The 12901-nt window shown below is 34.7% G+C and overlaps 1 protein-coding gene and 1 pseudogene across 1 annotated transcript; both read right to left on the bottom strand.

The window, feature by feature from the left end:
- Positions 1 to 1063: 1063 nt before the first annotated feature.
- LOC116110239 (UPF0481 protein At3g47200-like) lies at positions 1064 to 2589 on the bottom strand. Its single transcript, XM_031396448.1, has one exon. The coding sequence runs from the start codon at positions 2587 to 2589 to the stop codon at positions 1132 to 1134; it is 1458 nt and encodes a 485-aa protein (XP_031252308.1). The 3' UTR covers positions 1064 to 1131.
- Positions 2590 to 3980: 1391 nt separating this feature from the next.
- Positions 3981 to 11219, bottom strand: LOC116110238 (annotated as a pseudogene).
- Between the last annotated feature and the right edge of the window lie 1682 nt (positions 11220 to 12901).

The following is a 12901-nucleotide window of genomic DNA, read 5'->3' as shown; positions in this document are numbered from 1 at the left end:
TATGCATTCATTAATATTTATATTTTAATTTATTATTATTACAGTAAGACATCTATATAGTGACACTCTATATAAGAATAACCTTTATGTAATCATAAAAAATTTTGGTCCCAACTTGAGCCAATTATAAATAAGAATAAGTTTCGCATTATAACAAATTCTAATTTTTTTTGTCTCAAGAATTTGCATCCACATAGTAATAATTATCTGTAAATTGCAAAAAAAAAAAAAAATATGTTATGTTACATTTAAGGTTTAAGATGAACTAAAATATTTATCTAAAGTTGTATGGGACAATACTCACGCTTTAGAATTGTTACATTGAGAGAAAAACATTAAAGACTTTGCATATTCCCAACACTACATAGATACATAAACTAGTTTTTTAAAACTATGTTCATCTCTTTTATCAATGTCTATAAATTGGATTTAACATGCTCCATTAATTAACTATTCCTCTCAACCACTTGAGTCAAAATAATAATCTATCTGATTACATCTTTATTAAATTATAATCTACTCATAGTTATAAAATTAGTTTGATTCAATCATTATGAATATAGAGAGTTTTTACTGTATATATAATTGCTCTCACTGACAAAATTGGCAGGGTCACTCACTATTATGGGGACAAGTTAAACATCTTCATATAAACTTAAGAAAAACTATGTGAGTGCAGTTATAACTAATTTAATTTACATAGGAAAAAAACTTAGTGAGATCAAATCTAAAAGTTTTAACCCAAATACTGTCAAACTAATAAACTTTTTTCAGTGGGGTCTCTGATCTATTCCCACTGGTCCCTTAATAGATCTATCAATGCCTATTATCGTTGCTCTTTACTAAAACATTTTGACGCAATGTTAACATTGTCTTTGTCTCCCACGTTGAAACTTTTAGTTTTGGTTGATTCTCGTATACTTTATATATAGTATTAATTGCAAGCATTATAAATCCTATAATGTTTCCAAATTAAAAGTGAAAGATTCCTGAATTCAAAAAGATTACTTGATAATAAAGTCATATCAATAAAATCACACCTTAGATCTTATTCAAATAATTAATAATATACATGTAATTGCCTCACAAAAACAACTACAGACGAACATTGTAGATAAATGTAATGGTGTATTAGCTATTTTTACTTGGCAAAAACGATTGATAAGTCTGAATAACAGTCAAGAAAAGTGCTAAACTTGCAGCAATAAAAGCAAGAACCGTCCAAGGGCTAGTGAAATGAGTATGCAACCACTCTGCCAACCAAATCTTCAACCTGTTTTTGTAATGCTTTTCTATTCTATCTTTAACAACCGCATATGCATGCGGGTGTGACACCAAATTATCAGCTATCTCATTAAAAAGATCAGCAACTTGTTGATCACTCCCCAGAAAATTCAGAAGTATACCTTTTGATCGAAGCTCCTTAACATCGTCTTCATGATCAATAAGCGAATCCATCAGGCATATGTATGAAGAAACTCCAAAATCGTCAGGACCATTGGGGCTGGACTCATATGCTACCATGTTTAGCAGCATAGACTTTGTTGAATCATCAATGTATATTGGTGGAAGTTTCAGGAGCCCTGCGACATACCCGGATTGAAAAGCAACGTCTGTGAATCTGTTAGTCCTGCTAGGCCTGAAATGGATTCCCACCGCCTTGAGCTCCTTCGCCGATCGGTATGAAAACCAGTCACTGCAATCGGGAGGAGGCGGTTGAGTCAAAACGGTTTTGTCGAAAAGATTGGTCCGAATGAGGTCTAGAAGATGAGGAGGTTCAGACTCAAATTTTCCTGCTATTACATTCACATCTTGCACACCTTTTCTTCCCCCAAAAGCTAAATTACAAAGAAAATCATTTATGTTTTTCTTGTGACTTTGAGGAGGAAGACTACGAATTTGTGTAGCAAACTTATTTAATACTGTCTGCTTGCTGTTTTCATCTCCGAATTTGGACTTCAAGCTCAATTCATTGAAGAGTTGAAACGGAATTTGGTTTTCCAGTAAGCACAAGTCTCGTTGAACGAGAGCTATCATGTTGGTTTTCATCTTCAAAGCCTCTCGTTCTTCTCTTACAATGCAGTAGATGAACTGGAGGAGGAAACAGGCATCAAGAAACATCACCTGACAGAACTCCTCATTGTTGAACTTGGCGACGGAGCTCTGGTCAGTGTAACATTGTTTTGCAGCTTCCGCCACGCGCCTGACCTTCTGATACAACTCTTCCAGCAACTTCAAGTCCCCATTTACATACTGGCGCGCCATTGTAAGTTTGTGCTGCTGCATTAACTCAAGCCTGGGATTTCCAAAGTGGTAAGGACCGACTGAAACCACCAGAGGATCATAGCAACCACTGTTTTCTTTAACGTCACGAAGCATTGCTGGAACTCTCTCTATCTTCGTCCGGATCACCTCGTGCTGATTCTTGAAGTTTTCTCCAGTCACGATATATTCAAGCCACTTTTTTTCATTCTCAGAAACAGGAACTGCTGTATTGTCACCATTTATAAGGACTACAATATTCTCTAATGGAGTCTCACCACCACCTGCTAGGCTGCTGGAACTGGCTTCGCCTTCCCTTTCTCCCATTATTACTCTCTGTAATTAAAACTACACAAGTATGGTTTTGTAATGTGAGTTAATGCAAATTGATTAAATAAGTCCTGAGATTATATATAAATTTAATGAAACATACCAATTGTAATTGGCGGGCTACTGGTGATTTGGAGCAAGCATCTCAACTTTTCCTAGTTATCAAGCTTGGAATTGTTGCCAACATTTTTAGGGAATAACAAGGTGAAGTGACCTGCCTCAAGGTTAATTACATACCAAATTATTCATTACTACTTTGGAATTTTTTTGTTAAACATCTTTTATGATCTTTTGTTTAAAATGAGTTTCTTTTAATTTATGGTATAGTGGAATGGCCCCCATCACAACCACAATATGTTCAAGTAATCTCTGGTATTTTTCTAAGTATTTTCGATCGCATTTAAAACAAAAAGTATTACAATCATGCAACCTTTCATTGCTGGTAGAATAGCTGTAGCCATCCATCTGGGTAACCATTTTCTACCGAGTAAGTTCATGTCATGAATCACTTATAAAGAACAAGAAAAGTTTGAAAATATTACTTTTTACTGTTATAGATCCAACATCAATGTATTCTCTCAATACAGAGTTGTGCTACATTGCAAGCTATTGGCACCTAAAGTACTTTCTGTATTTCAAGTATGGCTGGGTTATGTTATCATTTTATGCAAATGAATTTAGCAAGTCCTGAGCTGCTTATAAATTTGATGAAACAAACCAGTCGTAAAAATTGTCAGTAACAGTCTACTAGTGATTTAAAGCAAGTATCTCGATTTTCTCTGTTATCAAGCTTGGAATTGCTGCTGGCACCTTTTTTAAGGAGTAACTTAGACAGTGAGAATATTATGTACCGTATTATTTATAAGTACGACTTTGGAATGTTTTATAATCTTTGGTTCCAAAAAGAGTTTCCTTTAATTTATTCTATAAGGTGATGACCCCTATCACGAGAACAACACGTACTAGGGGTAGGTGGGTCTAGGTACTCTGCTGACAAGTAAGAACCTGAAACCTACTTGCACAATACTGGTTTCTAAAATTTAGGAGCCGAAACCTATCCTATCAGGACAGTTTCCTACCCTGGAACTTACCTTTGTTGGAGAATGATTCAAATTTGACAGCTGTGATATCAACTCTTTGACCGAGTCATGTGCAGATACTTCATGGCTCCTTGATTTTCTATTTTCTGTTCCTTAGATCATGTCAATGATAATGCCAATAATCTCTACTTTTAAGTTAGTTTGTTATTATGTACTGCCTATTTAAAGGCATATTGAGTACTTCAGTGGTAAGTCAATAAGGATCAATATTCAGCTTATAGATCTTCTACTCTTCTCTTAGTCCCCTGTTTTTCTCTATTGTTCTGCACTCTAACTAACATTGTGGTATCAGAGCAAGGCTTCGGTCTTTGACTGGGCGAACAAAAAAAAAAAAATCTTTGTAAATTCGTAAACTAGCAATGGAACTTCTGTCTCCAAGCAACAACCTAAAAGCTTTACCACATTCCTGTGATTGATTTGCGAAAGCACGATCACCTCATTAATGAATTGCTCAACTTGACTTTGATCCACTACTTTTGACTAAATTGCAACAACTTTTCCATTTGACAAAATCCCTCTGTAAACTGTACCATATCTCCCACGGCCAACAATTCTGCTTTCATCATAGTTGTCGGTAGCCTTGTCGAGCTCCTCAGAAGTAAAGATTTTTGCAGTTTCTATTGTGGTTCCCTCCTCTCTTCCTCTTGATAGTTGTTGTTGTAACAAAAATCCTCCATTTTTGCGGAAAAACTTCTCTTTGAGTTTGAGGAGCTTCCTTCTCTTGAATCCCCAATACAACCAAGTGCTACCTATTAACAATACTACAAGGCCTACGCTAACCCCTGCGAGCATGGCATATATATAGAAGGATAAATATATAAGCTGCTTTATAAACCTCTTCAAGATGATACATAGTTTAGTTATGTGCAAAATTTAGAAAAGGCACAAAACTATATATTAAATAGAATTAAGTTTCCATACTAAATGAATATATATTCTGAAATTTTCATTCTAAAATCTATCAGTTACATTTTTTCCATGGGTGCCATCACCTGAGGAGCATAAAACATACGAGTATATATATATAATTCCCTTGTAATAAAGTAAATCATACAAGAATGTATCACATTTGTCAGAGATCAACAAGAGTATAGAGCAACTATATCACTTACCAAAAGTGACCGGAATTACTTTTGATTGATCAATAATGCAACCTTGTCCATCTTTTCTTCCATCCCCATGGTGCCCCTTGGGGCATAAACATGTATAGTTCCCTTTTTTGTTAACACAGGTTTCTTTGCATTTATTGAGACTAGGAACCTTACATTCATCTATGTCTGCATAAGAACCAAACTTATTGATAATAATAATAATAATAATTAGATATAATCAGTTGAAGATTCTTAACGAAACTTACCTAGAGTCTATCAAGTGAACTTATTCAGGTTACATGTAAGACTATGCAGCAACCAAACAAAAAATGAGTCATATTCCTTTTACATATGTATATATGAACAAAGAAGAGGATACCTTTGCAACACCAGGGAGATATGGTTTCCTTCATAACCATCTAAGCACTCGCAAAGGTACCCAGTTCTGTTTTTAGAATCAATACATTTGCTTTTTCCTTGACATATAACCATTTTTGCTGCTTCGCATGACTCATTTCCGATTGCTCAATCAAGTGCCATCGGAAGTTTCTGCACATTTTCCAGATCTGCAAGTGAAGTTGAAGAAAAAATGAACTTACTCTCTTCAACGATAAATGCATAGCTGCAGGGATTAAATTCCCATACTTTTTTATGTTGATTGATACTTTCCACCATTATATCTGTTGGAGAATGATTCAAATTTGACAGCTGTGCTATCAACTCTTTGACCGAGTCATATGCAGATACTTCATGGCTCCTTGATTTTCTATTTTCTGTTCCTTAGATCATGTCAATGATAATGCCAATAATCTCTACTTTTAAGTTGGTTTGTTATTATGTACTGCCTATTTAAAGGCCTATTGAGTACTTCAGTCGTAAGTCAATAAGGATCAATATTCAGCTTATAGATCTTCTACTCTTCTCTGTTCCTGTTTTCTCTATTGTTCTGCACTTAACTAACATTGTGGTATCAGAGCAAGGCTTCGGTCTTTGACTGGGCGAACAAAAAAAAAAAAAAAGGCAGTGAGTGTATCCAAATGGCAGGAAATGGGAGTTCAGTAACACACACAGCCGCTTTACCTGTTTTCGACGGTGAGAAGTATGAGTATTGGAGCATCAAAATGAAAACCTTGTTCAAATCTCAAGAGCTATGGGATGTGGTTGAGCAAGGGATCACTGGTTCCCATGAAGAGCAAAGATTAAACAAAAAAGGGACTCTAAAGCCCTGTTCTTCATTCAACAAGCAGTTCATGAGTCAAATTTTTCAAAAATAGCAGCAGCAAATAAGCCAACGATGCTTGGATGACTTTGCAAACGATGTACAAAGGCTCCTCGAAAGTAATCACGGTGAAACTTCAATCTCTTCGTCGTGATTTCGAAACCTTGCATATGAAAAATGGAGAATCAGTGCACGATTATCTATCCAGAGTAGAGCAACTGTTAATCAAATGCGGACATATGCGGCAGAAGTTTCTGATCAGACTATAGTTGCAAAAGATTGCGGAGTTTGACTCCAAAATTTGATATGTAGTTGCAGCTATTGAGGAGTCCAAAGACTTAGCTACACACTCATTAATGAATTGATGGGATCTTTGCAATCCCATGAGGCAAGTTGACTAGGGCAGATGAGAAGAATGAAGAAAAAGCTTTTCAGGTGAGAGGGGAGGTGTCCAATCAAATGAGGAAAAGGAGGTAGCTAGTAGGGGTCGTGGTAGAGGAGGATTCCGCGGAAGAGGTGGTCATGGAAGGGACATGGTGATGAGCAAAATGATGAAAGCAGCAGCTAAGAGGTAATAGAAGTGGTGTAGTGTACTACTGCAAACAGTTTGGACATGTAAAAGCTGAATGTTGGAAATTGAGGGAAAAGCATGCAAGCTATGCAGAACAAGAGGAAGAGGATGTTAAGCTATCATGGCCTATCATGCAGACACAACAACTTCCAACAACATTTGGTTTCTGGACAGGGATGCTCTAATCACATGACAGGAATAAAGTCATTGTTTACGGAGCTCGACGAGTCTTACAAGCTAAAAGTGAGGTCGGAGATGACAAACAAATGCAAGTAGAAGGCAAAGGTACTGTGGCAATCAATAATGGTCATGGTAATGTAAAGCTCCTTTATAGTGTCTATTTATTCCACATTTATCTCAAAACTTGTTGAGTGTTAGGCAACTAATGGCTAGTGGGTATTCCATTTGTTTAATGAGGTCTCTTGTGTGATTAGAGATAAAAAGTCAGATCAGATAATAGTTGATGTTCGTATGACACCAAATAAGTTATTCCCACTTGAATTTCTAGTGTTGAAAGTCATGCACTTGTGTCAAAGAAAATAGAGAGTCTAGTTGTGGCATTTACGGTATGGGCATTTGAATGTAAAAGGTTTGAAATTGTTGAGTCAAAAGGAAATGGTGTTTGAGTTGCCCAAAATTGAGTCATTAGATCAGTGTGAAGGTGCATATATGGGAAACAATGTAAAAGACCATTTCCTAGGGGAAGTCTAGAAGGGCATCTAGTTGTCTTGAGATTGTACATGTGACTTGTGTGGTCCTATGCAAACAAAATCATTTGGTGGGAGCAGATATTTTCTATGTTTACAGAGACTACAGTGTATGAGCTGGGTATATTTTCTACATTCAAGTCAGAAACATTTGAGAACTTCAAGAAGTTCAAAGCACATGTTGAAAAGCAAAGTGGCAAATGCATTAAGGTGCTTCGTACTGACAGAGGAGGTGAATTTTTTGTCTCATGAATTTATTCAGTTTTGTGAAGAGCAAGGTTACATAGGGAGTTGACTGTTCCGAGCACACCAGAGCAAAACGGCATGCTCGAACGAAGAATCGAACCGTTGTCGAGATGGCGAGACGAAGCTGTTAAAGGCCAAGGGACTACCAAATAATTTATGGGCAGAAGGCGTCTCTACTGCTGTCTACTGTTGAATATATCACCAATAAAGGCTGTTCCAAACCGAACACCATAGAGGCTTGGACTGGTAGGAAGCCTTGGGTAAGTCATTTAAAGGTTTTGGTTCTGTTGCCTATGCTTTGATTGCTTCACATAATTGAAGCAAACTTGATTATAAATCAACAAAAATTTTTGTTGGTTATTGCTCTCAATCTAAAGCATATAGGCTGATAATCCTGTGTGTGGAAAAGTGATTATTAGCAGGAATGTAGTTTTCAATGAAGAGACAAGTTGGACTTGGCATGATAATTCAGATGGTGTTCAATTTGAAATTCAACTGAAAATAGTGCTTCATGAACTGAAGTACAACAGCCGTCTTTTTCAAGTCCTTCGACTTCATCAAAATTGTCTTCAAGTTCATCTTCAGAGGAAACATCTTCAAGAAAATTCAGATTGGTAAGGAGGATTTATGAGAAACACAAGCCTTGTTTGTAGCTGATCCACAACATTTGAAAGAGCAGCAGAAAAGAAGAATGGCGTAGTGCCATGAAATAAGAAATTGCAGCAATTCAAAGAAATGAAACTTGGGAGTTGATGGATTTGCTGATGGTAAAAATGTAATTGGCCTAAAGTGGGTTGTCAAAACAAGTATCATGCAGATGGAAGCATTCAAAAGCGCAAGGCTCGACTGGTGGCAAAGGGTTACTCACAAAAGCAAGGTATCGACTTCGAAGAAACATTTTTCATGTTGCTCGATTTGAAACGGTGAGAACCATCTTGGCGTTGGCGCACAATTGCAATGGCCAGTATATCAAATTGATGTTAAATCAGCTTTTTAAACGGCGAGTTGCAAGAGGAGGTATATGTTACTCAACCCGAAGGATCATAGTTGAAGGGAAAGAAGAGAAAGTGTACAAGCTGCGAAAAGCACTTTACGGGTTGAAGCAGGCTCCACGGGCATGGTACAGCAAAATGACTCCTACTTTCTTGATAATGGCTTTGAAAGAAGTAAGAAGAGCCCAACTTTATTTGAAAAAGCAAGGTAAAAATGATCTTCTCATTATTTGCCTTTATGTGGATGATATGATTTATATGGGTTCTTCTTCTCTCATTAATGAATTAAAAGTTTGCATGAAGAAAAAGTTTGAAATGACAGACCTGGGTATGCTGCACTTTTTCTGGGCTAGAAGTGAAGCAAGTTAAAGAGGGATCTTTGTGTCACAAAGGAAATATGCTACTGATTTACTTAAAAGGTTTAACATGGTGAATGCAAGATTGTAGCTACACCTATGAATTTGAATGAAAAGTTGCAGATTGATGATGGTACTGAACAAGCAAATGCAAGACATTTTAGAAGTTTGGTTGGGGGTTTAATCTATTGACTCATACGCAGCCAGTTATTGCTTTCTCAGTTGGAGTCATTTCCAGATTTATGCACTGCCCTTCAAAAAATCATCTTGGAGCTGCAAAAAGAGTGTTGCGATATATTGCTGGAACAATTGATTTTGGGTTGTGGTATGGTTGTGTTTCAGAATTCAAATTGTTTGGTTACACTGACAGCGATTGGGCCGGATGTTTGGAGGATAGAAGGAGCACTTCGGTTATGTTTTTAATCTTGGTTCAGGTGCCATATGCTGGAGTTCAAAGAAGCAAGCAACAGCAGCCTTGTCTTCATCTGAAGCGGAATATGCAGCAGCAACTTCAGCAGCATGTCAAGCAGTTGGTTAAGGCGAATTCTTGCAGACATCAGTCAAGAACAAAAGGAAGCAACTGGAATTTATTGCGACAATAAAGCGACAATCGCGATGACTAAGAATCCAGCCTACCATGGAAGAACAAAGCATATTGACATTCGGGTTCATTTTATTCGAGATCTGTATCAAATGAGTCAATCATTTAGAGTACTGTAATACTAAAACAGGTTGCTGATATTCTAACAAAATCCCTTCCTCGAGACAAGCATGTTATTTCAGGCTTCAACTTGGTGTTTGCAATTTGAATCAAAGGGGAGTGTTGGAGAATGATTCAAATTGACAGCTGTGTATCAACTCTTTGACGAGTCATATGCAGATACTTCATGGCTCCTTGATTTTCTATTTTCTGTTCCTTAGATCATGTCAATGATAATGCCAATAATCTCTACTTTTAAGTTAGTTTGTTATTATGTACTGCTTATTTAAAGGCCTATTGAGTACTTCAGTCGTAAGTCAATAAGGATCAATATTCAGCTTATAGATCTTCTACTCTTCTCTTAGTCCCCTGTTTTTCTCTATTGTTCTGCACTCTAACTAACAATATCATTATCTGTTACTCCTTCAGGAATAGATGTCTGGCAACATCCTATGCCGTAACATGTGCTATTAGTTACATACTCTATGCTTTCACACACAGAGATGCAACCAACAATGTACTCTTTTCCTCTTTTCTCACTTTGGAATTTCGCTTTTGTATCACAACCAACTGCTGTAAACTTGCTGTCAGTATCAGAGATATTGTATGTGTTCAGTGACTTCAGTTTTATATGGGGTGTTTTATGGACAACTTGTCCACCATACTCATTATAACAATCTTTAGCAATATATTTCAGGATATGCAACTTACCTTTGAGTGAAATTTCTATGACATTTATGTTACTTTCCACTAAAAATGCTTTTGGAGGATTATAAAGAGTATGGTTGCAAGTTATGCGGAAGTTGTGACCGTAGGAACAACCTTCGGTTGTGCCGAAGGGATATTGGATGCTAACATCCCCACATTTATCTGGGCAACCAAATTTTGCAATCGGAAAAGTTGGTTGTTCTGCACTCGCTGCTAATATTACCCGGGATCCAATTATGGTGATGAGTTGGATCCAATTATGGTGATGAGTTGCAAAAGCATTCGTTGAATTCCCATGTCTGCTGCTTCTTTTTCTTCTTGGTGTAGAAATAATCCTATGATTCTAAGCCCTATTATTCTTGTCCACGGAGAACACCAGTTCAATGCACTGACAAGTGATGAATATTGAGCAACTTTCACGCGGCCCCAAAAATTTAACTTTTGAAAGGGAACCGATATCGTGCAAATTTCTTTTCAATAGATAATTTTATGAATAATTTCAATTGTACAATTTTCCTTATACAAATTTGTTCATACAATTAATGTTATTAATATGATGGAATGATTTTAATTTAGAGATAAATAGAATAAATTAAATTTGATAATATACCGTGGTGGAGCCAGCCGCCAGGAATTCAAGTGAGGATGGGCGAATCAAATAAAAAATGATATAATTTATAATTTTCAATATAATGATAAATATTAGAAATTAATCATTATTAATACTTTTTGTCCAATATAATTATAATTGTTTTCAATGCGTTTTAATGTTTTGAAAACTATCATTGTCAATATTGTTGAACAAGTCAAATAAAAAAATGATACTAACTTAAAAATATCCATAAAAAATCACAATTTCTTAAAGGTAAACTAAATTAAAAATTATTTTGAATAAAATTTCTAAGATAATAAGTGATTTGTCCTACATCAAAACCATGGTTTATTAAGTTTGGAAAAAAATATTTACTATGCAATTTTTTTTCTACATGCAATGAGTTGAATTAAATTTCTATAACCTGGGTCTTATTTATTTATAATCTAACTATCTTATTTTTTTATTTTCATTTTTGGACATAGCTATTGGATTGGATAATTTAAAAAAAAAAATATAGACACTATTTAGGGTGTAATTGTAATTTTATAAAACTTATGATTTTTTTTTTTTTTTTAAATTTCAGTGATGGCACTAGTTTATCCTAGGCCAATTTTGGCTTGGTCTCTGATGATATATCAAACATGAGTGGTTGTTACATCAGTTAGGATAATATTTTGTATATGAACTTATATATTAGCATTACTCTAAGTTAATAAATAATGTTGTTTTTTAAGTTTAAAAGTGTAAGACGTGTATATGCAAACTCATCATATAAAATAAATCCTTATAAACCATTTTAATTTGTTGCATTTATATTTAATCTTATATTATCCAATCATATTATAACACATCATTTTTTTTTTTTTTTTTTGCAAATTAATTTGTATTGTTTGTATTAAATATTTAAAAATAGGGACCTCCGTGATATAAATTTCAAATACTTCATCTTTGTTGTGACATCTTCTCTTTAAAATATTGGTTTCAAAATTTGTTCCACCAAAAAATAAAAAATCCTTCTTTTTTTTTAACATTTACAACTGAAAAGTTGCAAAACAGATAATCCAACTTTTTATTATTTTATTTATTTTTAGGAATCATTCTAAAATAATTAAGAATATTACTAAAGTATTGCAATAATTATATTTATTTTAAAAAAAAAAAATTGTTTAAAAAGGGTTATTATTATCATAACCCCTACTGAAGTATTGTTTACTTTAACCAACTCCAAGTGTTGACAGAAATATCAAAAGTAAATGGATCGAGATTAACTAGCTAGTGCCATCACTGATTTACAAGATTTGTTTGTCACAAGAGAGTTAAGATCTTTTGCTGTTTGAATCCCTATATAATATATATACATTCATTGACATCAATGTTTAATTATTATATTCTTTTTGTTCATACAAATAAATAAAGAAAAGCTTATTCCATTAATTTGTCATACATAAAAAGAGTGAACCTCTCAGACAATGAATTAGCATGTTTCTCATGTACCCTTTGTTGATATATGTTGCAATAATTGAACTCTTGGACCTCTCAATACACTATAAAAAATTATGATACCATGAAAGCATCACATCATCAATAACATCAACTAATAAATTTATCATATTTTATAAATTTTTCTATTATCTGTCTTTATATTGATTGTGTGGTAATTATCACATGGTATTCATATATTGATTTATAGTAAGGTACTACAACCATAAATTACCTTGATTTATAAGATTGATTTAAATTTAATTTCGCCTTTTAGAAAGCCTAACACTTGGGTCCACCAATACATTCATGGAGGTTTAAATTGATTAAAATTTAATACCACTTTTTAAAAGTAGTTGTCTAGTCAAAGGTCAATTTAGTTTGTCGTATTAATAAGAATAAAATGATCATCCGAAGAATATGAACAAGAAAAAAGCGGTCATTTTAAAACGTAGTTATCTGGTCTAGAATGACTTGCTAAATGTGAGTTGTTAGTATCCTATGATACCCGATACGTATTATATGATACGATTTGATATAGGTCA

This window comes from Pistacia vera, unplaced genomic scaffold (genome assembly GCF_008641045.1).
Source record: "Pistacia vera cultivar Batoury unplaced genomic scaffold, PisVer_v2 Contig6, whole genome shotgun sequence".
Classification (NCBI taxonomy): Eukaryota; Viridiplantae; Streptophyta; class Magnoliopsida; order Sapindales; family Anacardiaceae; genus Pistacia; species Pistacia vera.
This window is presented reverse-complemented; position numbering and strand designations above follow the sequence as displayed.